Raw genomic sequence first — 27916 nt, forward strand, 5'->3', positions numbered from 1 at the left:
TTTTTCATTTATTCGATTCATTTAATGTTATAATCATTTTACCATCACTTGTTTTTCGGATTCTATTTTATTTTCCATTACTCCTCTATCATATGATTCGGCTTTTCTCAAGTATAATTATAATTATATCGTGTAATTAGCATCTCTATGAAGGCTATTTGGTGTGCCTTTTTATGACAATTCAGAAAAATTATCAATTGGGTTGTATAAGTACTGGTATTATTGCATTTCATGTTAGGCTTTTTTAATTCATTAAAACTTTAGGCGCATTTGGGCGTGAAAGTCAATTTTTAAAATTTATATAATTGTTTGGTGATTTTTAATATTTTTCTTTGTGAAGGAACCGAAAATAAAAAGTATTTATTGGTTTGACTTTCGTATAAGTGTTTATAAAAATCGATTTTCTTTTTCACTGCTGTTAAAGGAAAGCCGTTTAGTGCGCCTATTTTGGAATCGTTTTGAGGGTATACTTCGTTTAGGTTTTGGTTTTTTGTCTCGTTAATCATTTTAGTTCCTTTTGTAAACAAGCTAGAATTAATATCAAGTTCGTTCTTAAGTAGATTCGTATTAAAGTTGCCTAAAATTTGTTTAAGTACGATATTTAAAACTAAATGAGTTCAAGAGTCTACCATTCAGTTGGGTTACCGTGTTTCTTTAATTGCAACTGGAAATATAGTTGTTTGTGTATGTGAGTGTGCATTTTCTTTTTCTTTCATTAATTTGTCCTTCTTTTAAGGTTTTTGAGATTGCCAGAGTTTAATTAGTTTAGCTTCTTGTTTATTTCTAACTAATGCATTTGATTGAATCGAATCGGTGACCATTTTTAGACGTAATAAACATGTTGCGTTTTAGGGGCTCTTGACCATATGCATTGTGACTAATTGATAACTATGAGATTCAGTGATCAACTCATCGATTTGAATTAACAAACGGGTCCATTCATGAAAAACATATAAAAATACTCAACTGTTTAATAAATGCCATTACAGTGGCGTTATTTTCCTTCCCCATTTTTTTTGTTTGGTTTATTTGAGTTTTATATTAAAATATATATAGGCAAGCAACAAGTAAGCTCAATACTGAAGTTAATCACATAACGTATGGGTAATGGAGTTTAACTTCAGTTTACACGATTTTGTATTTTATGTTTATTCCTAAGAAAGGTTTAAATTCAAGCATTTCTTCTACACAAAAGAAGTTTCTGCCAAACTGAGTTTGAATCGGAATTTGGTTTGTACTAAAACACTGTCAACACTGAGAGAGATTCGAAAAACTAGGTCCAACCAAATACTTGTTAAAATAGCATCAAGTTTCTCAAAGCTATTGACCTTCGGGAAGCATTTGTTTTAATTATTCAGCGCTAATTTTACTCAAAACATGATTAAATCGATTAGGTCTTTCCATTTTGCTTGACCATTTTGTTTCCATTTTTTTTTGTCAACTATTTTCACATTCACATGATAGTTATACGAGTATTAGAATTGTAGGCATGTCTGAATCTAGTTTCACAGCTTCTCAAAGCATAATCTCATTGTTTCGCATTTTTTGTGTAGTATTAGTATGTTTTGCTGGTGTTTTCTTTAGGGTGTTGCTATGTTTTAACCATCTCTTGCCTTACATTTTTATTAGCCAAAGTATGTCTTAAATTATTCTTAACATCATGTTGTCGTTTTTGGTATTTTTCCCTTTGTAGTTCATGTGCAAAATCTATTTTCAACTTTTTGGTATTTGACGGATCAGCAGTTTAGCTTAGATCACCTTATGCATTACCCAAATATACGGTTGCTCATCTAATGAAAGCTACAAAAATGTGAGTATATCTCTTGTCGAATGGACTCACTTTTTGGACGGGTCTTTGCGGTGATGTTTGTCCCATTTGAATATTTGGTATGACTGGATGATATCGAAATATTGCAAAGTTCTCTGGGTGTATTTCAAAGTATAGAACATTGGTTTGAGTTCGGTTTCGTCTTCGGTTTGGGTTGAGGCAGTGAAAGTGTCTTACATAAATAAATTTTTGTGTAATGCTCGTGTCGTTAGATGACATTTGGCCTGATTAGATTTGCTTGCAGCAGCTTAACTAGGAAACCAAAAGCGAATTTAGCTTCAAATTCAAGCCAGGTTGTTGCGGGATTCCCTTAATGTTTTGATTTCACTACGACACATTTATCCATAATAACATTATAATAAAAAAATGATAACAGTGTTGATTTTCGGATTGACTAACAATATCATACATACATGAAATACTAAGGTACTTTATCGAATGTAACAGTTCAAAGTAATAACTGATATTAAATGAAACATTCAATTAAAAAGGTACGAATAATAACGGACTTAATGGACATTAAGGGCAAACCCAATTGGTTTAATTAATGGACACATACAGTAACTTAATTCAAATGGAGAGCTGTGTTGCAGTGTAATCAGGCTCTTAGATAGGATATATGGTGTACATGATTAGGTATTGCATAACGTCTATTACGTATTATAATTGCTTTCAGGGACAATTAACTGCCCGGGGAATACATTTTGCACTTGAAAAGCACTGAGTGCCTGCTCCAGGATCCAGGATCTCGGTTTTTGGATCTGGGATCTAGACGCTCTCCTCCTTGTTGGCGCTGCTGTTGCCCCAGAATCGATCGAATCGGTCGCGAGCCTTCTCCAGGACCTCGGCGGCAGTTGTCCGGGCGGTAGAGGCTGTGCCCGTCGACGAGGAGGACGACATCGCCGGATCCGGCTGCTGAAGCGGCTGATCTTGGGCGACAGTGCAGCGCACCGCCCCGCCCGGCTGGCCGGTGGGTGTGGCATGGGGCGTCAGAGTTTTGCCGTACATCGCGGCGCTGGTGCTTGGACTGCAGGACTTCCAGGCTGGCGGGATGGCAGTGGTCGAAAGGGTGGGGGGAGGGGGAGATAGTTTTGGAAATAGTGTTCGTTATGTTACGCAAGGATCTACGGTTTCGGGTACGCTATGTGATTTCATTGGCTTGCACAATTTCTTTGGGCTTGATACAGAAAGAGGGGAACTTTGCTTTATATTTACGCTTATCGAGATTGGCTTAATTTGCTGGTGTGGTTTTTGGTTTTCGTTTGGGTTTTGGATTTGGAGAAGTTGGAGCTTGTCTAACGATGATTCGATTTTGGATTTTTGATGAGGTTTGTGAATAGCGATACATACATATACATATACAGATACACATATTTAAATACGAGTTAATATATAAATATTTGTAAAAGCGATTTGACTTTTTTGGTTTTTCTGGATTGGTTTGGTTTGTCGACTTCGTTTGGTTTTGCTGATGCTTTTGGTATGGAAGTTTTGCGTTTTTATTGAAGCGTGCTTAATGGCTTACCGTCCATCTTAGCCTGTTCTGTTAGTTGTGGTGGAGCCGATTGTGGTGGCGGTGGGGGCTTCTCCACCGGTGTCGAGGCTTTAATCTCGCTCTGAGGTCGGCTGTAGTTCTCCCCTACGGAAATTAAAGTATTCAGTTAGCTGCAGCTCTTATGTGTCAGGCAGTGATATATTTTGTAGGCAGAAATCAGGATCAGGCAGAAATTATTATCTTTGAGATGGATGTGCTCCAATCTTCTGCTCTACAGAGTGGTTCACCACTTTGGGTCTACTTTACCGTCTTTAACATTCTGCGTCACCGTAAACGTTTTGCCAGTGTCCAGGGGCACCGTCCAGTTGACTGGATCGGGGGAGCGCATTATAATCTGCTCTGGGGACTTGACCCGGGTCGGTTCTGGTGGGGACTTCACCAGGGGCTCTTCGGGCACCTCCTGCACCGGGGGTTGGGGACTGCAGCTGGAAATGGAAATGGCAGTCTCACGACCATCCTCGCCTTCGTCTGTTGGTTGGGAAAACATCCAAAAATAATTATTAATGGTAGTTCTGGTCAGTACCGGGGGCTATGCGTTACGGAATTAACTTAATTATAAGCGCATTTTATGTTTCTCTTATTTCATTATGCTGCCGCAGCTGCTGATCTTCATATATATTTTTTGGATAAGTCCTTTGTTCGTTAAGCAAATTTTGTGTTTCAGTTTTACTGGTTAGTATTTGTAAACGAAAATCGAAATAATTATTTCTAACTTAGTTAGGTAACCGAAAACAGAACGAAACTTAGTCAACTAAAGAATATTAAGCCGTAAGCTTAAAAGGCAACATATTGTTAGTAGAACCAAAAGAATATTTTCATTTTAATTTTTTTTGTATTTAATAAAGCGCACAACATGAGAAACAGCATGCCACAAATACACAAACAAGACACACAACATGAAAATCCGAAGAGGAGTAACAAAACTATTACATTTTTTATGTTTGAAAAAAATGGTACAAATCCTGGCTTGGCATTTGCTTATTGGTGTGTCTTTTTGGGCAGGCAACAACGAAGGCGTCGAAGACAACTTAGTAAAGATTAATCAGTTGATCCCTGGCACTTTGAGTTCGCTTATATATTAACAAACACTAATCATGTATTTTTGGAGCTGGTAAAATTGTTAAAGGAATAATATGTAGTAAAGAAAAAAGTTTATGTTCCTACGTTGATTTAAAAGTGCACTGTAGTTAGTGGAAATGATTTACTTTCTTCTAAAACTGTTCATCTATCCCGAACCTCTATTTCCAACATCAACATAACTAAGTTGGCTTACCAACTGGGCCTTGCACATATATTTTATTCTTATTAGCGTATGTGCTTAGGTGTCGTCTTGTAGATTAAATTGTTTAAAAAGAAATGCATATACAAGTTAACACATATAATCTAAAATGGGAAAGGATAGAAATGCTACAAACTTTGCATATGTACACAAACAAAATAGTTATATTTGAAATTCTGGGGTGGGATTTAACAACGAAAATCTACAAATCATGAGACGCACATTCAAGGGCATTTAATTTCAATTGTTTATACAGATACATTTATATAGACGCACGGTTGACACAACAAATACATAGACTGACTACAACAACAACTAACATTTAATAACATTTAATAATGCATTTTGCTCATTGGGTGTAGCTGCAATTTCCAGCAATTAAGAATTTGGAATTTCGTTTGAGTTTCGTACTTTCACTGTGACTTTTATATTCAGTGGCTTTATTTTGAACTGCCTACCAGTGGAATAAGTATAATCAAACTACAATTTTGTACAGTTTCTACTACCAATCTTTCAATACAGGTACATAATTCCACATGGCTTGGCCCAAATAAAAAACACACACGTTTATCTAATCGACGAGGCCAATTGGTAAATCATAAGGTTAATTACTTTTCACTAATTGTGGACGAACAGATTTGACCAAGGTGTAAAATGCTCAATTATTAATAGCGTCACATAAGTTTGTTTTTGATAGTTTGGAGTTTTACAAAAGTTGCAACACAAACATTTCGCGCATCAGATATCATTTTACAGCAATTTCCGTGATTTTACGTTTTAAATGGGTTTTAATTTTGGTTTAGCTTGGGATTATTGAAGACATTGGTTTTTGATTTGTTCAAGTTTTCGGTAAAACTTTACTCACTTTCAGCCAATTTTCTATCCTGACCTGGTACCGTGAGCCGTTTGATGTTGATGGTGGCAGGCCGGGTTGGGTTTTGGGGAGATGACGATGTTGCTGCTGCTGTTGCTGCTGCAACATCGAGATGCTGCTGCTTTTGCTGTTGCGGTTGCTGTTGCGCTTGCTGTTGTTGCTTTTGTTGTTGCTGTTGCTGCTGTAGTTGTTGTTGCTTTTGCTTATTCTGCAGATGCTTGACACTATTTGCTTGACTACCGCTACCAGCACCAACATGACTACCACTGTCAATGCAACTACTATTCGATCTATCTTTGTCTTTCTTACGCATTTGCTGTTGCTGTTGCTGTTGTTGGGCGGATGTGGCCGATGGTTTTGAAACTCTGCCGCTGATGCTACCGCTCTTGGCATGTGATGATTGTGATTGATTAGCATGAGCCTGATTAGCGTTTAATGCTGATTTGGCTGCTGATGCTGCTGCTGCTGCAGTGGCTGGCGGCGCTGAGGCTACTCTACCGTTGGGCGGTGGCAAGGAACTACTTTTAATGCGGGATTGGAATGTTGTGGATAGGGTGGCTATAAGAACGTAAACGGTTTTCGGTTTTGTTTGTTTCACGATGATTTTTGTTGTTGTTTGTTAAAGTTTTTTTAAACATTTTTTTGCCGAAAACAAAACGCAGGTGAAAAAAAATTATTAAATGTATTTTCATTAAAAATGTTTAATTTGGTTGGTGACGGACGAGTCGAGAATGCAATCAAAGCAAAAGCTTAAAATTGTCCTAAAACAAAAGTTCGAACCAAATAAGGAGCTTAAAGAACCAAACATAAAATGCTATTAGTGGCGTTTCAGTTTTCTTTCGGTTAGTTGTGTTAACAATTCAAATTAGTAGTCTACTTATATCAAACTAACGGTATTTTCATTTCGCTGCTATTGAAAGGAGAACACAATGTTGGCTTTATGACCCTTAACTTGGCAACAGGACAAATTAAGTATATTTAACAGGTAGTTGGTTGGCCCTGCCCCACAAAGATTATATTATAAGTATATGTTACAGATATTCGGGTTGTAAGCCAACAAAGTCACACTTATGGTTAGTAGGATAATGGAATACAAATTAAAACTCGAACGGTTAGGCACAACACTGAACTGGATTGTTAGTATTACTTTTACTTTTACTTAATTACAGATAAGTTTAGTTGGTTTTTGTTTTAGTTGGTTTGTTAAGTAGTTAGTAAATCTTGTTAGTAACGGAATCTCAACATGCTAAACTATAGATTGTTATGTATTCGGAAGACCAATCAAACGCTGCATTACAGAGAGAACAGTGATCGAAACTAAAGTGGGAAAGGAATGAGAATTATGAACTGAAAATTGAACATGACCAGAGACCAAACTAACAAATACTGTTAACCCAAAATGAAAGTTGTTTCAACTATGAATTACTAGTTTCATTAGACACTCAACTAGATGGTCAATCGAAATATGCTTTGGGTTTGGAAGAACGAACAAACTGGGGGTGTGATAGATAATCTAACTTAACTAGGAACAAATCCTGCAAAAGAAACAAAAATAAGGCAACGAAAAATCAAAAAACCGGAACGCAATCTAGTTAACACATGACATATGCAAACTATGACTAAATAAATAAGGCAATGAAAGCATCGCATCGCATCGTTCAAGTCGAGTTCTGGGTATTCGGCGGGGGATATTCTCTTGCCTCCTCTAAAATGGCTACTTACATGGGCGTGCCTTGCGTTCGCTTCCGCTTCCGGTTGTCGGCGTCTTTTTACGGCTGCTGGGCACCTGACTCGCCGACCGGATCTGCCGCTTCGGTGACTCATTTTCAGCAACGCCCGGACCCGCCGATTGCGACCGGGCTGAGCACGCACATGGACACGGATACGGATGAAGGATGGTTCGGTTTTCGGTATCGGTTTTTGGTTTTGGCATTTCGTTTGATTCGTTATTTTTTTGCGATTTTGTTGTATGTTTGGTTGGTGGTGGTGGCGGTTTGATGACAAAAGTACGATTTGTATGTTTTAATTTAAATTCGCATTTGACTAGAGAATTTCATATTCCATATGTTGGGCGGGGTGAGAGCCTTTCTACTAGTGATATTTGTGTGGGTGTTTCAAGTGAGTTATTGTACAAGTTGTCATGGCAATGAGCTACAAATTGAGCTTCTCATTTTCACATCGTTCGGATGGATTATATAACATACCAAGTAATCGTTAAAGCTTCTGAAAGTTTTATATTATAGTTCTGTTGCAATTCTATATCACCTTTTGGGGCTAAGACTAAGCTGGCAAATTTCTGACGAAACCCGAATACTAATTAAAAACCGTAAAAGACACTCTTTATTCAGTCAAGATGATCAAAGATACTATGTGTACATACAAATCAAAAGCGAATTGGATATTTTTAAAGCTTAGCCTTACGCACAGTAATAAAAACGCATTTTCGAACTTACACCTAGCACATTAAAATATTCATGGCCCCAGTACACCGATATATTTATCGATATACACCGATATGATTTATATATATGCGATACGAATGAATGAATATGTGGGATTATACTAATTAATGTCCACCTCAATAAATAAATGTAAGTAGTTGTGGCTTTAGGAGATTGACTCATACGTTCTCAAATGCTTCCAAATGGTTTTCTACAAATAATATCTTAAACGTAGAACATTAAAACACCTTTCAACCGATTTCAAAACACGAACCCTGATAAAAACTGGCAAATGTAACTAGAAAAAACTACATTAGTATTGTGCACAAATCTCATATCCCAAGAAGCCTTCTGTGCACTTGACAAGGATACAATTCGAGTCGACTCCTTCGACCGTCGGGGAAAAAATGCAAATCAAACGGTTGAAGCAGTTGAGCAAACTATGGCAATACGAAAATCATAGGAAACCAAATCAAGGTGTTGGTAACGGGGCGTATACTTATTGTTGGAGCGTGTACAATGTTCTGTTCTGATCCCGAACTCGTAACTCTATTGGTAAGTGCATTTTGTGTACTTGTGTCATTGTTGCATAAGAGTAAATTTTGCTATTCGGATACGGTTAACTTTGGAATTGAAATCGGATATGCGTATGCATTCTTTCTTTGTATCCTCTTCTCAAGGTTGGGGAAAAAATCGGGGAACTACTCACTTTTAAGGACCTTCTTGGGGCTGCCCTTTTGTGGACTGCCCTTCTGGGGCGATCCATGCCTGGACAAGGCGGTTTTCTTAGGACTTCCTCGCTGAGATTCCGATTCCCGCTTGGTTATAGCCGGCATCAGCTTCTCGCGCGTGGGCGAGGGCAACAAAGCGCCCTCTTCCACATCTGAACAGAACAGAGTAGAACAGAACAATAGAAGAGTTAGCCTGGGCTAATCCTTTCATATATCTTAGCTACTTACCCGGACCCGTGGTGCGTTCAAGGTGATGGCGTATATTGCTAAAGCGTGCTGGCAGTGCTGAAATCTCATCCTTATTATCAATCAAAAAGGCTTGACCAGGAACACGAGGCTTCTGGGCCTTCTGCAATGGTGTGGACTTCTTATTGTTTTCCTGTTCCTTCTCCTCCTTTGTAATGGGTCTAAGAGGGTTGGAGAATGTGTTTGATTATGATGTATTTTTTTTAAGGGAACACACAATTTTAAAATGGTAGTAACAAGCAGCTTTACTAGATGCATTACCAATTTTAATGATATTATTTTTAAATGCTTAATAAAATTGGTTAGTGTTTTTAAAATTGTAATTACCTATGAACAGACGAAGCTAGAGAAAGAGCCGAAAGTGAGCTGCGCTTTGAAACCTGATCCCATAGATCCTTCTGTTTCTTATACAATTCCGGGTCAATTTCTATGCCCCAACCACGACACTGAAATTAAAAAAAAATTAAAGGAGTAAGGGTAGTTTCAAATATATTAAAGACATTAACAATTAACAAACATATATAAAGTTGCAACTGTATGGTGTATGGTTACCGAAAATCAGCAGATGGTGAGTAATTTAAGGAGTTGGGATTCATTGATTACTAAATGAGGATAAAACAGATAGAGAATTCGGTCGCACCTTGTATTCGCCAGCCTTCTTGCGCAGCTCCACCATCTCCTTGAACCACAAATCCAAATTCGGTTTCGAGTGCGGCGGGGCGGAGCCGTTCATGACCACCACTTGACCGGATTCCACGGCCTGCTGCCTGTTGTCCACCTCGTCCTTGAGGGCCGCGGCGGCCACGGCGGCATCGGCGAAGCCAAAGTTCTCCTTTTTCGTGATGAAGTGGTTCAGACGCTCCTGGTCGATGGCCTGTGAAAACGGACGCGAGGTGATCTTGCGCTCCACAATGGTCACTTGTCTGCAAGAATCGAGGAAGTCATTAGCTAGGGGAAGTAGTGCTGGTAAATAAGAGATTCTAAGCTTCAAAAGGGAACTGCTGTGCTTCTCGATGGCTGCTACATGCAACACTTGCAACACTTGCAACATGCAGGTGCGGATGAATGTGGGTTCTGAAAGCTTTTTTTATATTTAGGGTGATTTTGCTCTTTCGGGTGGGCTTATGAAGGACATCACTGAATGAGAATGGCAGAAGCTATGAGCGAGTTGGTTTATGGGCTATGTTAATTAAATGTTCATACTTCTCGTGCGTTTTTCTATCATCCGTATCGCTAACCAAGGGCTCCAACTCATGTAGAGTAGCTGAAAGCACACAGACACGAAATTTAATGCTGCAATCCAAGTCGATCGATAGCTTTATAGAGATTTTCGCTGATGTCTGGCATCAGTGGGTACATTAAGATTAGTTAAGGAAAGTATAATTAATTGTAGAAAATGCAGTAGGAAACTAAAGGCAAAAGGTGGAAACAAAGGTTAGGTTTTCTTTTGCAAGGTGTCTCGAATACGCTAATCTTCAACTCAGGGTTAAGAAGAAGGTTACTTCATATTATTGTACAGAAAATAAATGAGCCGGAAGCAGCGCTTTAGTGGGTGGTTTTGAGGGTGTGGTTGTGATTGGGTGGTTAGTTTGTGGGCTTACTCAGCTTACTCAGCTAAGAGAAATGCTAAATATAAACTCAAAAAATGAAAATCAATTTGTGTTTTTGGCATTGAGTTCAGAATCAAAAATCTATAATGTTGAATGTTGGTTGAAGCGTGTTTGGCATGGTTTCCTGGTAGTTTCTGGGGATATGTTTGAACAATTTAGGGTAACTTTTATTTGGAATATAGAACGAAATTCAAACCAATTGTTGTATTCTTTCTTATGTAAAATATGTGTTTACAATTCGGGTTGAATGCAGCGTTGGATAATTCATATTTTTTTGATAGTTAATTGTTAGATATTTGTAGCATTTTTGTAAGCACTACGTCCAATTTTGTACACTATTGCTGGAAGCTCGATGCGTCGCACAAGGGTTAAAGGCAAGACAAAAGCATTTTGCAATTGAAGCCACTAATTACCACTGATATGCAGATGCACTAAACGATTTAGCGTATAAGTAGAGGGGTAAAGTTTCATTATATTCTATTTGATTGCCGTTTTTTCACTTTCGTTTCCGGTTGCCTTACCTATGCGCTTTGCTTAAACTGTAAATTTTGTTAGTATTTGGAAAAGTGATATTCACATTTACTGCCCACAGCCTAAGCTAACCCTCACTAAGCTTGCCAATTTGTCTTGCCGATGATATGTTACATGTGAGTAATACAGGTATATACGATTGATAGCGAATTGATGATGCCGTGTTGACTGATTGATTAATGGTTGTCTGGTTTAATGCTTGACACTATAGTAATTTGGATTGGTTGTCGTTTCACACATGCAACGAAACTAAGGCAACTTATGTAATAACTTTCACGCTTCCATCTAAGTGAAAACGGAGTATATCACACAACCCGCGGCCACAACATGCTCATACTACACTTGGCTTTTTCAATTCATAAATTCATCAGTTCGTCACGTAAAGTTGCATTGACACTGCGTGTTGGATGAAAATGGGCACGACCCGGGAATAATCCCATCAATTTTCAATTGATCAACGCAATTTTACGCTCGGCAGTAAAGGAAATTGAATTGGTTTAGCACTAATAAACATTAAATTTAGTTCAACACTTACGTCAGTTTGGGCTAAGAAGAAGGTCTTGATTGTGTTTAATCTTTTAGAGTCGGGTTTAGTTTTGTCTTTGGAAAGGAATTTAGCATAATTTCGTTCTATATGAAATAAATTTTAGACAGTAAAAAATTGCTAACTGCTTGAAATAATATAATTTTAGTTACAAAAGCGTTAAACAAAACATTAGCTTGTACGTACAGAAAGAAAGAGGAAATCATACGGAAATGTTCAAGGTAATTATTCTAGAAAATATCTATCTTAGTTTGGAGCAATGTAGTATACATATTTATAAGTACGAGTACGATTATAAAGCGAATGTTACGACGACGTGTACATAAAAACTTGATTTCGAATTCGATTGATTTCTTGGTAGCAAGTTTGCATTTTTTATATGGCGGCGGTGAGAGCGGAAAAATCGTTTAGACTATCTTTATTTACCAACACTATTCAACACTTTTCTATTGGGCTTTTCTTTTTTGGTTTTTTTTTGGGCTCAATGCTGCTGCCACGGCACAAATTTTCATTTAAAAATCGTGAAAAATAAACAAATCTCAACGGTTACGGAGGTTAGTAAACAAAATATTACGCATTCTGCCGTGAATTAGTTTGTTAGGTTGATTACGTAAAGAAACGTTTAATTAAAAATCAAATGTCAACTCATTTAGTTCGCACTCGCTTTTGGATTGTTAAAAAGTTTTAGTATTACATATAGTAGTTGAAAGAAACTATGCGCTAGTAGGAAATGTTTCGTCTGTTTCACATATATAATTTATTGTATTTTTTTTTTCGGTTTTGTTTAGTATGATAAATAAATGCTTAGCGACGACAATTTGTTGTCGCACCTTCTTTCTGATTTGTTGTTCGTTTTTTATGCACCGTCGGCAAGCCCGCACCGCCACCCATCATCGTGTGATGTGTGTGACCATTCTGGGCTTGGGTCAGACTCTGACTTTGATTCTGGTTTTGGGTGTGACTGTGACCTTGGCCCCCGGACCGAAGGGCGCCCAGCGATATGGACTTTCTCGGATAGTCGCCGGCAGCGGCCCTAGACGCCGCCTCGCCGCCGCCCTTTATGCGCCGGACTGTGGGCCAGACGAATTGCAGGCGGTACTCAGTGCTCAACTTATTGATGGTCTTTTTCAATAGCCCATTTGACTCACCCGCCTGCGAAAGAGAAGAGAAGAGCAGAATGACACAACGAAAAAGGGTTTTCGGGTTTAAGATTTAAGGCAAAAAGAGAACGAGAAAAGAGAACAAGAACGAGAACGAGAAAAGAAAGCATTGCAGTGTCGCATTGAGTGTAAGGATAAGTTTAATGTTTAATTATTAATTATTAATCAAGGTTAGTTTTCATAATTGGGGGTTTTATGGGGACGATCAGAGCACAGTTAACATGGAGAAGAAGATACCGGTTAGTCATAGGTGGAGAAACAGAGAACGAGAACGAGAAAGAGAAGAAATACACACAATACAAGTATAAATTGAAAATTTTGAACATCTATTACTAATTGCGTTATAATGATAGGTAACAGCCCCAAATACGCAAATAAATACATTTAAAATTACTAGTACTGGAGAGAGTATAAAAGGGTTCAAGCTGCAATACTGGCATAACTAAAAGATTCGAAAATACAACTGGTATTTTCATAAAAGATTAACTATTTTATAGTAAGTAACAACGCTATATTAATATTTATGGGAAGAACTTAATTTAATAATTTCAAATGCCACAAACTTCTTGACTTCAAGGAACTTATTTATGCTCCAACTATGTATCTTCTACCGAAGACAGATGTGTCTATTAATAAAAAAATAACTTATAGAACACAATAAATATATGCCATAATACCTACTATTAAGCATTGCCCCAAAATGTATGCATAGAAACTTTAAAACGCACAAAACTCCTTTATCAACAAATATAAAATCAAATTTAATCTAACACATACTCGTTCGTATTTTATTCACCAACAGAAGAGAGTACAGGGAGATAAAAACTAGCATAAAACCCCTGTTACATGCATTACCAAGCACAAGCACAAGCACAATGGCCACAATCAGAACGGCAAAATATGACAGTATTGAAAGTATTCAGATATTACTATACAAGTGCTCGTATAGAATGGGCGAAAAAACCAATGTACAACTTATGCAAATGTTGAAGGGTTTTGCAGATTAAAATTGTACATTCAGGTCGAGTAGCCGCCCGACAAACTGACATTCTGCCTGACAACTCAATGCTGCTCGGGCTCACTCACTGCAAATGCAGACACATGCAATCATGCTCGTGTGAGTAAATGAAATTTACCCATAGCCGCAAAGGGCGCGACGAACTACAAATGTTCAACAGCATGTCCTGCACGGGGAAAATTGCCAATAAAGGGACTGTAAAAGTTGCAGGCAGTGCGAAACAGGCGTACGAATGCTGGGTGTGATAGACAGCATCGCCGCTAATAGAAACTGTTACTGCCACCAAGTTCCGGCCCAATGGTCCAAGGCGCGTTCTATCTCCGATCGGAAAACTGGAACAGGTCCTCTATCTACATGTTTTTCCCAGTTTATGTGGCGCCACAAACGTTCAAAGGAACTGAAGCCCTTACTTTGCATTCACGTTAAGCGTCAGCTTTAAAATTTATGAGAAGGTCCCTTTAGTTGGTACATTTTAAATATTACTTTTAAAATGAAAAAATATAAAATAAAGAGAATTAACTTCAATTCAATGTAGGTTAGTTTAAAAACGTATACCACAGGATCTAAAATTTCTTTCGTTTAAATCTTTAAAAACATTAAATTAAGTATCATTAGAGTTAAAAAAGTACGGTCCTAGTAAATAAGGGTATTTCAAATATAATTCCATAATGAAGCTTTCACGTTAGGACTGACTATTGCATTCTTTGCGCTGGTGGAAAGCTATTTCTGGACAAGAATGCGAGACCCCAATGGGCTCATCCAATACTGTAGAGCTTGCAGTAATGATTCAACTAATACAGGCATGCTGGGACTTGAACTTGCAAACACAGGTACACACAAACACCCAAGCCCCCGAATTCGAAGTGCACACACGAGTATTTGACTTATTTGGTTTGGTCATAGACAACTATTGAATTAGACAAGTCATGTGACAATTGTGTACCTGTTTTCTTGTGGTTCCGTCGATCTCCGTGGCAATGGGATACGCACGTCCATTGGGCACAACGGGTGGTCCCTCCGATTTGCTGCGGCGCGAAGGTGTGCCACCACGCTCCTCCGACTGCAGAGAGACAAAGAGGGCATTAAGGGCGTTAGAGATGTACGGGCATGTCTGGTTAATTAGCTGGTCGTAAATAATACGCATACGCCCTGTTGACGTGCGTCATGAGGTAGAGTCAATTAATTATGTATTGTCAGGGTGCCCATGATAGTATGTCAAAAGCACACTTTCCCCGGTGTTCTGGCGAACAAACAAGTATTTAGGTCAGTGGCGGAGGAAGAATCTTGGAGAGGGAAATTTTAATGAGTAATGAATGTACTATCAATGGTCACGTAAGGTAACATTATAAAGTTTCATATAATTTTAACTTTTAACTTTTTGAGAGTATCAAAACTATTGTTACAACATTTATGCATTCGGTTTCTAAATTGAAAAGCTATATTATAAACGATATAAGAGCACAAACAGTTACATTTTGAAAAGCAGAATGGATGCCCAAAGGCACAAACTCCCTCAAACCCCTTCATCTGCGAACGCCACCGATTTTCGCTCACGTATCTCAATGTCCTTGCAACATGTGCCACTGTGTGCCCCATTATTAATTAGTCTACGGTTGGAGAAGAGGGGCCAAAAATGAACTGGGAAAAGACCAAGCTCACATGAAGCTTTTCTAAACAGCTTTTGTGTATTTCCTGTGGCATTTGAGAGCGTCGACTTTTTTATGAGGGCCGCGGCTTAAACGCATTAACCCTAATGCCAAGCCTCCCGTAATGGTGGTGGGCTTTCGAAAGCCCATAAATATCGTACATGAAAGTATGCTTCCAATGAAAACGTTATACCCTCTAAGCCTAATTAAAACAAATAATTTACGCCATCTACCTCCTAGGTGTACAATAACATTCTCAACTTCTGGCGCGATTCTAATAGGCAGTACAAGGAAGGCTAACTATTTCCTCGGTTTCTCGACGAGTAAATAAAACTTAGGGTATACAAATAAGAAAGTTTTATACTCTTCGGAAAACCACAGCGTATTTAGTTTTTCTCTCGCGGTCCTCTTCAAATGTCAAAAGCGCATAAAGGTTGTGTGGCCATAAACTGAATGTACTACTACTATAACATGTGGATAGCTAGTTGGGATTTGCATTTTTAGCTTGTTCATGGAGACGTGGATATGCACAATAATCTTGCATATTTAAAAGCGGACATCTCAACTTTTTATACACAGAAATGGGAGCTTGGATTATGTGGCAAAAAATTCACAATTGCATTATGGACTTTAAGCTGGGGACTATGGGTGGTTATAGATTTAAAAAAGTTTACTTTAAAGATATATATACGTAGTTAATGTATATATATTATTTTAAATTATAATAATAAATCAATATTATAAATTTTGAATGTTCTCATTTTCTGATGTTCTTTCAAAAATATTTTGATAAAATGGCATGGCTTTTCCCTTCTTCTTTATGAAAAATAAAAGGTAGTAGTGATACATTTGTTAGTCAGTATCGGTATTTAATATTCGCTGCAGCTGTCAAAAATGGAGGTGGAAATAGGAAATTCGTGAAACGACACTTACTCTCGCCAAACGATGTGCACTGGCATCCCGGCGTCCATCTGTATACTCCGATCCTATAATAAACTCGTGCGATTTATATGCTAATTCTGGGCATTTTTTCCGGCGCGGCAATGGCGGCTCATTTGTAGCTCCTGCAGATGCGCAAAATCCAATCGAAAGTCGAATCAGAGCGAGATCAATAAATAGTCCGTGACAATGGGCGCAAGACAAATTTCTTCGCAACTCACCAACAAATTGACTTGGGTTTGGGGCAGGCGCCCGTCGCACAACCTCTGGCCGCGAGTTGCCCGTAAATTCATGCCAGCGATAAGTGCTCCGATACTCCGAGTGGAGCTGCTGGGGGGAAGGATGAGAGATAACATTGCGTTGAATCAGAAAGCAATCAAGTAATATTTCAAGATGGATGGTATGTTTCGGTTAAATTGAACTATTGCATGTGTTATAAATTCACCTTTTGAAAACTATTTCATTCACAAGGTAGCCAGGGGATATCAGTCAAATCTGATGTAAGACAATTATGATTTCTCTCTCTCTCTCTCTCTTTTTCTCTCTCTCTCTCTCTCTATCATTCCTAACAATAAAGGACTTAACAATTTTAAATCACATCCCTAAACCCTTAAATATAATAATAACAAGAGAGAACGCTATAGTGGAGTTCCCCGACTATCTGATACCCGTTACGCGTGGCAAAAAGTTTTTTTGCAAATCGTTAGAAATTTACAAGACTAATACAAAAATGAAAAAATATCGAAACATTTTTCAAAAGTGTGGACGTGACAGTTTTGGGCGGTTTGTGGGCGTTAGAGTGGGCGTGGCAACATGAATCGACAAACTTGCGCTGCGTCTATGTCCCTGGAGTCTGTATGCTTTCTCTCAACTTTCTAGCTTCTATAATTCCTGAGATCTCGACGTTCATACGGACGGACAGACAGACGGACAGACAGGCGGATAGGCGGACAGACGGACAGACGGACGGACATTGCCAGATCGACATGGCTACTGATCCTGATCAAGAATATATATACATTATATGGGCGGAAACGCTTCCTTCTGCCTGTTACATACTTTTCAACGAATCTAGTATACCCTTTTACTCTACGAGTAACGGGTATAATAAACATAGTTTCTCGCTATGGACTACATATGCCAATGATTTCAATTTGGAATATATAAGATAGTCCATTTGATAATTCTGATTTTTTTACCAAAAGCAATGGTTTATTTAACTTTTTATGAACGACAACCTTAAAAGAAAGTCAATAAGTCAATAATCACAGTTGTGCTTCAGCACAGTTTTTCCTATTAATGTTCATTTTATGTGAAACGAAAATTCAATATTTTATTCCTGGAATATATGCCTTAGTAATAAAAACGATGTAAAAACATACAGGCTTAGCTCGTCCAACTGCATTTACGAGTATATGTGGACTCCGTTAAAACAGCCCTTTCTGCTGAAAAAAACAATGGGCGCATCTTAGCATGGATAATAATTACAGCAGAACGCATGACAAATACCACAATGAGACCAACAAAAACTAACCACTTCCACATATGGCCACATGTAAATATTTTCATTTGCTAGGGCCAGCCTTTTAGGCCCAGGGCTTTTGGCCAATTGGCTGGTTAGTCAAACAGTTCCGTTTCGGGCTCTAGGCCAAATTGCGGTTTGCCGCATTTCAATGCGGCAGAACGTCCACCCACTTTCTCCATTACAACTGCAGCCATTTGATAATTGCGACAATGGCCAGAGAAAAATCCATATTAATGGCCTGTTTTCTACTGCAACAGTTACTCTTGCTGCCACTTCGGCAGTTACGGCTTGTGTTTGTGTTATTTTGCGACTTATTTTATGGCCACGACAGCGCGTATCGATCTAAGCCAAGGGACTTGGACATTTCGAGCAGAAGTCGTTGCATGTAAGCTGTAAATTGGGTGAAACTCTTTCAAACACAAACTGGCTAAGACAGCTGCAGCGACTGTCCTGGCCGACAGGACAGACAGCTTTTCCAGGACATTCTCGTGGAGCAGCCAAGTCACTCGATTTAATTATGGCCGGGTTGGAACTCTCCTCCTGCCCACAGAATTTTCGTGTGTCTACCTGAGCTTAACTTTTGTTGTCTCGACGTCGTTTCCTGCTCCACTTTTGTACAATGAAATAATTGCCGGCTGGCACGCAATGTCAAAAGACAGTAAACATTTTATTAATTATTTGCAGCACCCATTTCCTTGGTTTAATTTTAATTTTTAAACTCCTATTCGGGATCGGTTGTTTACTTGATTATACAAAAAGAGGCAGTAGTTTAACCGGTTACCATTTGAATAATTGATTCTATATAGTTTCGACGCAATACTAATATTTAAATTTTTTCTTTGACTTACGCACTCTATATCGTTTTTTCGCCTTTCTTGTGAAGTACTGTTTTTTAAGGGCCTAATAAATCTAATCTTTCGCAATATACCAGTCGCACTAAGGCACTTAATAAATTAAGCTGCAATAGCATTCACTCTCCCTCATTGAGCCCTGCGGCAAGGATACACATATAATCCAAACAATGAACCCAGAGGCATTTAACCCAGTTGCGGGAAGACCCCTTCAGTCTAGACACACTCCAATATCCGCCAACGCGTTGCACCAATTATAAGGAGCTGTGGCAAATCATTCCTTGCCAATCAATAAGGCTTACTTGGGTGGAATGGATCCAGTGCCTCGCCTGCGGCAGTGCCATACCTCGACGGCACGCACCTTTTGCATAATTTAGCAGTAAGAGCTCATTTCATTGGGGTAAAACTCGAGCCTACGAGGGCTCGTTTGTCATATGAATTGGCAGTTGATGTCAGGAGCGTAGCCTTCGTTCGCACTGCCAAAAGTGCGGGGATGGTCGTGCCACGTGGCAGACTCGCACCTGCACACAACGCTGGAGTCTACTTACACACTTATTTACGACCCCACCAACTTTCAGTGTATTTCCTGGGCAGCTGCAACAATTTATCATGTCAAGGGAGGGGTTCCTGCAAAAAACTTGTATTTCTCCAACTGATTTATGTCTGTGGTGGTCCAATTGATTGCGGTCACCAAATGCAGCCGCACTCTAGCATAAATATTTAAATAGTGTTGTGTATATGCTTTTTTCGCTAGTGCGTTAAACTTTAATGTCATATGAAATTTTAAGCGTTGCGCGTCTTTTGGGGCCAGCTAGGCGAGAGTGTGTTGTTTGCGGAAAACATACTGCTTAAATTTTAATCATTCTTACGAGAGAGGCGGCCATCCCACAGCTGCGAGATACTAGGTCTCCCTGTGCAGTGATGTTGAAATCCCGATAAGCCTGCTGACATCACAACTATCCCACAGCTGACAGATGAGCGGGCGAAAGAACCCTCCTGCTGGTTAGATTACTTTTAATTAAAATTGTAAACGGTGAAGAGTGTACGGCTTAAAGGGGTCAGAGCCCTGGCACCAAGTGAATTTTTATGAATTTTCCAGGAGGTAATTGCCACTTATTTGGCATGAATACTGGGCGCATGGAGCGGTGCCCAATTTGTGGTGTCCCTAACTATCCCATAAATAAGTGTCCACGTTGCAGACATATTACTTGTATAGATTTTCCTGTATCCGATGCACATTCTGGAGATAAATTTATGGCTTATGGGTGGTGGGGATTGGATTTCAGTATTTTTCGTAGCATACTTGCAGGCGTCAGTTGCACCATAAGTTACACACTCTCAAGTCTCTGACCGCAGAAATGTGTGTGTGGGAAGTTCGTGTGCGTGTTTAATCTACCCGAAGGGACCTTTCAAGTTTTATACGGGCAAAACAAGCAAAATGACACCTCGAAGCATAGTTATCGCCTCGGAGATCCTTGTTTTGCGGTCTCATATGTTTGCCTGTGTATTGGTATAGTCCTTTGAAGTGCCAACCACATTTTTGGGGAGCAAGAAAATGTCTTTGTCCTATGCGTTCCGAAAGGTAAGATTCAAAAGATTGTTGAACATTGTGCGGTATACAAACATTTTAAATTTTTATAAGCTATAATTTCATATATTTTTAACTGGTGATGAGTTTATTAATTTTTGTCTGCAAAATTATATTATTGAATTGATTGTAATCCGACTGCCCAAATGAAATGAATACTCAATTAGCAAACTGAGTTTTCATTGCTATTTTTATTAAAAGGTTCAACAATTGTAATAATATTTTTATAAATGTGCAAGTGCAACTTTAACCTTTAACCTTTAAAATATTAAAGCTACGTAAATTGTTATCGTGAAGCTGCAGTTTGGTAAAAACTTGTTTTGCTTTTATTTTGGGCTGTTACTTTTGCCGCAGCCCTCGGCTTGTTTGAAAAGTTTTTCATTTACTTTTTGTTTACGATGCATTTTTGCCATTTGACACCATTTTGTCTGGCGCAGACAACAGCCGCATACACACCGTGCTTTTATGGTTTCCGTTAGCTAGACCAAAGCACCTGATCAGGTGGGTTCCATGTTGGCCGCAGGCGGACTCTGCCCCACCCGTTCCCATTTTCTCTGGTGCGTGCCTTTGTGCCACAACGGCTTAGTTTGCTCGATTGCTCATCTAACTTGGCCCGTGGGATGTTTGCTGCCATTTTGCGTGGTCTGTGCCGGCAATTAATTCACTCAGCAATGGCCCAGGCGGGCAGAAATGATGCTGCTGCCACAAATTTAATTGCCAGCTGCACTTCTGAGAATGAGAGACGACAAGAATCATCCGAATGACTGACTGACGCAGATTGACCGGCAGTCAGGAGTCAGTTAAGGCTAACCACTGACAAAAGTTAAGAAAAGCAATACATGTTAACTAGGAAAGGACGGTGAAAAAGAAAACTTTATAATATTTTCGAAAAATAAAATGGCACTATGCCAAGGCTTTAAAAAGCAAGTACTATCTATACTTTCCATTGAGTATATACAACTTTTAAGCATTTAGGGTTAGAAAGAATCAAAACTAATATAGCTAGAGATTATTAAACGTTTTTATTGTTTATAGACACGTTTTTTGCACTGTATAAATGCACCACAAGAGGTCGACAAGGCAACAAGGCTCATCGTGCAACCAAACGTAAGTAAAGCCCCGGTTAGAGGTCACCTTCATTAAATTAAAGAAGACTGCTAATTTGCAAAAGCGCCTTCTTTCCGTTTTTGCCGTTTGCCTTCTACCATAAATATGGATTTAGTTTCCTTTCAAATAAAAGCAGAACAACATGCGGACAACATTTAATTAGTGGCAATTAATTTACAACCGCAGCCGGAGTTCTAATGGATTTACCTCGTACGTAATGATATTAAAAATATATATAATCCTTATCCGATGATACTTAACCGATTAAGCAAAATGTATGAAGCTATAAATAATAATGCGTACAGCCTTGTATTCATTATTTGGCGTTTGGGAGGAAATAAAAGAATTCACCTTTTACTTGCTAAATGTAACTTAAATATAAAGAAATGTGCTGAAACCCCTATTCCTATCCTAAACAGCTAACATTTAAGCTTGCTCTTTACAACGCGCATTCATTTCACCCACAAAGATTTCACCACCTATTAAAGTTTGGGAGAACTCCTGACGAGTTATGCACCAATTTAATGTCAACATACAATTAAGCTAGAAAATAACGAGGCGAAGGCTGTCGTTGAAGTCAGTGCTGCGATTTATTGGCGCCCCAAACCAAAAGTCAGACGGCAAAACGGAAGACAGACAGGAAACAGGAGTGCAGGAAAGGGCGACACATAGACGACGGCTAAAAAGTCATTTGTATGCAACCGCAAATCGAGGGACATTAAACTTTTAAGACGCTTTTATTGCTCTCCCCACAGCCCATGTGCTACACATCGTCTGGGTCCTTTTCAATTCTAATCCTTATACCTTTGGACCCTAGGGCTCGGGGCCTTTGGCTTCGGCTTTGATTCGACGGCTTAGCGTTGACATGGCTGTCGATGGGACAGCCTGATTTATGTGGCCCAGTCCTTGGGCAAATCTCAGTCAAATTGCTTGTGGCAACTGCAAAAGAGCCACCGGCAAGCTCTATAAATTCTGCATAAGTCATCGGACTCAATAAACCAGGAATAAAACACATACATTGAATATTTCAGATATGTGTTCCCCCAGTTACGATTCATCTTTTAGGCCGAACAGCGAATTTAGTCTGTGGTTTGCGTATTTTAATGAATTACAACAATAATAAGTGCCACGAAGTTGCGCTAGTGAATCTGAATAGCATACTCTCTTATTTTTGTTTATTTCTACGAATAAAATGTGTGCCTAACTTAATTTTGAACTAAATAAGCTAACATGCCCTCATAAACTAAAATCAAGGCGCGTGTTTGTAAATATAAATTTAAATTTCCCTTATTTTTATAGCATTAACCGTAGCAATCTCTTTACGCCAACAAATGAAAATTAAAATCCATTTATTTTATCAAATTCTTTCCTTTCACACTCTGCCAGCCGCAGACAATGAAAACTTTTCACACATACTTGGGCCGAGAAATTGCAGCACTTCCTGAGCAATTTATGCAGGCAAACTTTTGTGACACCTTCCGCCCACCTGGCAAATATTCGTCATATTTGTGAGCAGAATGCATCTAGAATTACGCGCCCCTCAAACGTCTGAACAACGAAAATATCAGGTGGTCCAGGGGTGGGCCGTTATAATTGCATTTTCCTGTCTGTCGTCTGCCTCCGAGACAAACTACAAGAAAGACACCCGTATCTGGATCTCCATTTCCCTACATGCACGCCTCTGCTGCTAAGCGTTATTTAATGTTAAGCAATTAAACTGAAATTCGATAGTGCCTTTAAGCTTGGAAAAAGAGGGAAAATAAAAGAAAAACTATTTTCCGTCGCTTGTGCGTGCCTTCAATGGCTTTTCCTTTTCTTTTCCTTGTTCAGCGATTACCGCACGAGTGCTTTTTGTCAATGTGCGGGTGAACGAATACGCCTGCGTCTGTGTGGATAAGTATCTGTGTGAGATGCTCTGCTTAGTGCACTCATGTGAATAACGACGCTGTCGACAAGGCGACATTCCCATCGATATGGCACGCGCTTAGCTTTCAGTCCCCCGAAAACCCTGAAAGCCGCTAAAAATCATACAAAACATCAAGAATATTTTGTACAAACAATATAAATAGCTGAATAACACTAAGAACACTTATGTGAGAGAATCTGTTACTCTTGTACGAAATATTAAGGAAACATTTACATTTCAAACAAGAGAGAACGCAAGTCGAGGTCCCCGACTATCTGATACCCGTTACTCAGCTAGTGGAAGTGCGAAGGAGAAATTTCAGCACTGACAGTTTTTAGTGGTTTGTGGGCGTTAAAGTGGGAGTGGCAACATGGGTCAACAAACTTGCGGTCAAACTATAATCGGAAACGCTTCCTTCTGCCTGTTACATACATTTTAACGAATCTACGAGTGACTGGTAAAAAAAGTGTGAACATTTTTGTTTAATATTGTCACATTTTAAAACAAGCAAAGGCTTATTGTTAAAAATGTATCTTTAATGGTATCCTAATTCGTATTATTTTCGTATTTCCTTTTTATTTTCGTTAAAATACAAATTTTAGAAGAGACTAGCACAGTGACTTGAGTTAAGGCATTTCAATTCGACGTCTTCAGCCTTTGTTGACACTCCTTCCAGCTGCTGGGTCTTAGCTTTCTTTGGCGTCTCTCCACTGGCCGCAGAATCTGCTGGCTGCAATCAAAAGTGCATTCTGAAGGAAATTTTCCGCTTATAAAAGTACACCGAACTTACGTCAGCCATGATGAAGCTCAAGGAAAAATAAATGTGATGTCAAGTTCTCCCTCAAATACTCGTATTACCGCATTTCCGCTTTTCACAAAACAAAGTCGAGTCTTTATGCCATAAAACATTGGCAGTTATCAGCGCGTTTAGATTATTCACAGCCTTTGTTTTTCCAAGCACGAAGTTTTACTAAAGAATCCTAAAGAAAAATGACTAAAATGCTGGAAGTAAGAAAACTTCGGGAATTTTTATGTTTCTTTTTATCTTTCTTACTAAACTATGACAGATCTTATGCCTTGCTCAGTTCCTGAATTTAGAATTTAAACAAGGGTCAGCTAATTTGTGTAATGGGTAGGGCTTCAGTAGATTGAGTAAGGCAAACTGTGAGTTACATCATTCATTACGTCAATAAAGTCATCAGCAAATCGTGAGGATTAGATCACGCCGTTTTTATATATTCTTCTAATAAAGCTGACAAGTTTTAAATGATAAACCATTTGTGTACTCCTCCGTTTAAGCCAGGGCTGAAATAACATGGTCCGGAGTTGCAGAGCTGTCTAGCCAGGAAGCAGGCAATCGGAAGCATTCATTTAGTTGCAAATGATAAAGGATTTTAAGCCATTTAAACGAACTTCATACACTTATTATGTTCAGCATATTACTATTTTATGCTAGCTTCGCTTTTCAGCCAAGAAAGTTAAACTTTCTCTACTGTGTGGCAAAGTTTTTACAGATTAATATAAGCACATCAAAATATAGTGCTCCCTGAACCATATTTCAATGGTTCCATTGCGTAGATCCCTAGTAATGTCAGACTAGTCTTAAAACCAAAATTCATTCCAAACACTATATGCCCTTGTTTTTTCTGTAAACATTTTATTGAATTGCTACGTTTTAATCCAGACATTGAACAATGCCGAAACAGCAGTAAGTGTGTGACAGACATGTCTGGCACATTGCGCAATCTGCGGACCTGGCTGGATCCACTTAAACCCAGATGAACTTGGCTCGTGATGGAGCCGAGTTGGCTAAATCCCCCAATGCTCGCAATTGAAAACGCTGAACGTTGGTTGAATGCTATTAAGACAATGCAGTACAGAATTGCACTGCAGCGTGCAAAACAAACATCGGTGTTTGAATGGGAATGTGCTAATGCTTCTGTGAATACAGATCCCTTGGCTGTGCACATAATTTTCCATTGTTGTGTTCATGTTGCAGTTTTATTTATATTTCAGCTGCATATCAAATTGCCATTGCCATCGCAATAAAATGGCAAAGAATTTGAAATTATATCCAGCCAGCGAATGACAACGTGCCAGCAAAGTTCTTTCTTGAAGCAACTTGTAGAAGTCTATTGAGTTTTGTTGAGTTGACGAAGTATTGGTTATTTATGGCCATTGAAATATTTACTTAAACCTCGTGACATGTTTTAGTTAAATATTCCAATATTTCGGCTGACATCACTCCGAAATGTTGGGAATTTTATATGCATTTATTCCCGGCCAATTGGCAGCGACTTCCTCTTCGCTTGCCAAGAACCAAAGCTAACACATTACTTATAAGCAAATAAGGTCAGATGAGGGGCAGGACACTACTTCCCGTTTTCCTTCCCCTTCCCGTCGCTTTGCATCCCATTCAGGGCCACTTAAATATTTTACGCTTTTGTATTGTTAAGCAAAAGTTTTTCGCCATCCCGCCGGCCAAACGCATAAAAAATGCATACGCACACAAGTTTTCATATCGTTTATATAATGGGATTTTCACACACATACATACATTTTCGGTTTGTTTGTGTTGGCCAAGTTAAAAACAAAAGCGCAGCAAAAGGCAGTACTAGAGTCTGAAAGCGTGGATCGTTTAACTTTTTATGCAAAAGAAGAATTTTTTCTTTGCTCTCCATTTGCGGCTAAAAAGTGGGATTGCAGCAAAGAATTCTAAAAGCCTGAAGAGCTGGATCAGGCAAAAAATATTTAAGTGTTGTAGAAGAGAACACCTGGATGTAATCATCGTTATAAGTTTTGGTGGCACCATAACTTACAGGCTGGTCCAACCTGTGTTTAAGTCGGATTTAAAAGCACATCGCATCTTATACATTTTTTTATTTTAAATATTTTGTCCGTTGCATAAGGTTGAGCTTATCTGCATAAAGTTGAAATCTTTAATGTGGCGCCTTGGATAATAAAAACTGGATTTTTCTTCAATTTAATATCAATAAACTGCCCAAAGTACATTTATTTCAAGAAATGCAGCATAAAGAATTTAATAGATGGCAGCCATACTAAGTGATGACATTAAAAGTGAGATGCCTAAGAAACCCAAGAGCTTCTTAACCAGCAATGCCGCGATATACCCCCTCTTCACCAACTGTCCAATAAAATTACCATCAGCACTGTCAGCATCAACAGCCCCTTGCAACTTGGTCGCCAGCCAAGAGCCAACATGGCGATGGGTTCAGAGGTAGAGGCTAAGGTTAAAAGGGGTTTTGGAGACTGCGTCAGTGCAGCGGCGACAGGCCGGGACCCATCTATGTAGTATATGGCGCATAGCATATGGCATACGCCATATGGCAAGTGCCATGTGGCATGTGGCACCTGGCAGGCCGTTAGCCCGGCGCTGTAATCCATTCACTTGCGCAGAGAAATTATTATAATTGCATTAGTTCAAAGGCAGAAAATTGAAATTGAAATACGTTAGACGATGTGATGGCACGGCCCTGCTCTCCAGGATGCTGATGGATGGATGGTTCTATTGCTGAATGGAGGGAATGGTGGGTTTGAGGGACTGAAAGGTGGAAGTACTAGAGCCAAAGTTGACGTAATGTGCCAAGGATGGGTCGTAGTCGAATGGACCAACGGTTAGCGATGCGCCTTCGCAAATTAATTAATTTTTTCTTGGCGTTTTTCGGTTCCTTCCTGCCTCAAATAAAATTAGACGGAAATCATCAGCAAATGGCTTATAATTGTCGTTTAACCGGCGTTCTCATAGCGGCTATTAAGAGCTTCTGCTTTAATGAAAAAAGTTTGAACCATATAAGTTCTAATCGCCTGACATTGATGAGCACGACTTGATAGACATTTCGTGCTCGTTCGACATTCGTGTACAGTTTTTAATGGCTGTCGAATAGAAAAATCAATATGAAAAGTTGTTACTGATTAACACGCTATGAGAGCCCGAGCACATACAAATCAAACAATCAAGGCTATAATAAAGTTGCCAGGAATATTCAAGAGCAGGCAAAGTGACGTGCCCTTTTTTTTGATTGATTTAAAAATTCATTCCTATTATTTTACTTAAAGGGATATTATTTTTGTAAACAGTAATGTAATTTTCAGTTTTTTAGCTTACCTCCCATAACTCCGTTAATTAAATGTATTTTAGCTCTGTTCCGTGATAAAATTTAATCGATAAATATACAATCAGAATTGCAATCCAATGGCAAATTTTAAAGAACCCTAAACAATTTCTACCAAAATAAAGTAAACAGCAGACGGCAGCAGATTAAATAAAAACTTCTAAGAAATGTAAAATTTTTATATTCGCTCTGCATGCGATTCACTGATTTGTGTTGAAAATATGCAAATAACCAAATGACTGACTGCCTGAAAATGCAATCCTACAAACAACAGAAGTCCGGAAAATGGAAAAAGACGGGGAATCTCTCGTGCGACATGTGCTTCTCCCACTTTCTGCCCCTCAAATGTTTAACCAGTCAGTCAGTTTTGTGTACACGTCAGCACAATTCAGAACAGTTTTTCA

At 38.9% G+C, this 27916-nt stretch overlaps 1 protein-coding gene and 1 long non-coding RNA gene across 11 annotated transcripts in view; both read right to left on the reverse strand.

Moving 5' to 3' along the window:
• Nucleotides 1-47: 47 nt before the first annotated feature.
• LOC122620312 (AF4/FMR2 family member lilli) overlaps nucleotides 48-27916 on the reverse strand; it is a 31890-nt gene continuing 4021 nt past the window's right edge. For 2 of the 10 annotated variants that reach the window (XM_043797709.1, XM_043797710.1), the window contains exons 3-16: nucleotides 16624-16732; nucleotides 16397-16527; nucleotides 14761-14877; nucleotides 12470-12791; nucleotides 10158-10218; nucleotides 9595-9877; nucleotides 9282-9400; nucleotides 8937-9115; nucleotides 8687-8860; nucleotides 7259-7396; nucleotides 5528-6094; nucleotides 3630-3851; nucleotides 3354-3467; nucleotides 48-2871 (exon numbers count right to left, since the gene is read on the reverse strand). In XM_043797709.1, coding sequence (XP_043653644.1) covers nucleotides 2597-2871; nucleotides 3354-3467; nucleotides 3630-3851; nucleotides 5528-6094; nucleotides 7259-7396; nucleotides 8687-8860; nucleotides 8937-9115; nucleotides 9282-9400; nucleotides 9595-9877; nucleotides 10158-10218; nucleotides 12470-12791; nucleotides 14761-14877; nucleotides 16397-16527; nucleotides 16624-16732 — 2811 coding nt within the window. In that variant the 3' untranslated portion in view covers nucleotides 48-2596. Of the gene's footprint in view, nucleotides 3468-3629; nucleotides 3852-5527; nucleotides 6095-7258; nucleotides 7397-8686; nucleotides 8861-8936; nucleotides 9116-9281; nucleotides 9401-9594; nucleotides 9878-10157; nucleotides 10219-12469; nucleotides 12792-14760; nucleotides 14878-16396; nucleotides 16528-16623; nucleotides 16733-27916 lie in introns of all 10 variants that reach the window. The other 8 variants (XM_043797715.1, XM_043797712.1, XM_043797714.1 and 5 more) reach the window with 8 other exon arrangements.
• LOC122620313 lies at nucleotides 23936-24461 on the reverse strand. Its single transcript, XR_006326123.1, has 2 exons — nucleotides 24170-24461; nucleotides 23936-24109 (listed from the first exon to the last, which is right to left on the reverse strand). It is a non-coding gene; the product is annotated as an uncharacterized LOC122620313 (long non-coding RNA).

The sequence above is a fragment of the Drosophila teissieri genome, chromosome 3R (genome assembly GCF_016746235.2).
Source record: "Drosophila teissieri strain GT53w chromosome 3R, Prin_Dtei_1.1, whole genome shotgun sequence".
Taxonomy (NCBI): Eukaryota; Metazoa; Arthropoda; class Insecta; order Diptera; family Drosophilidae; genus Drosophila; species Drosophila teissieri.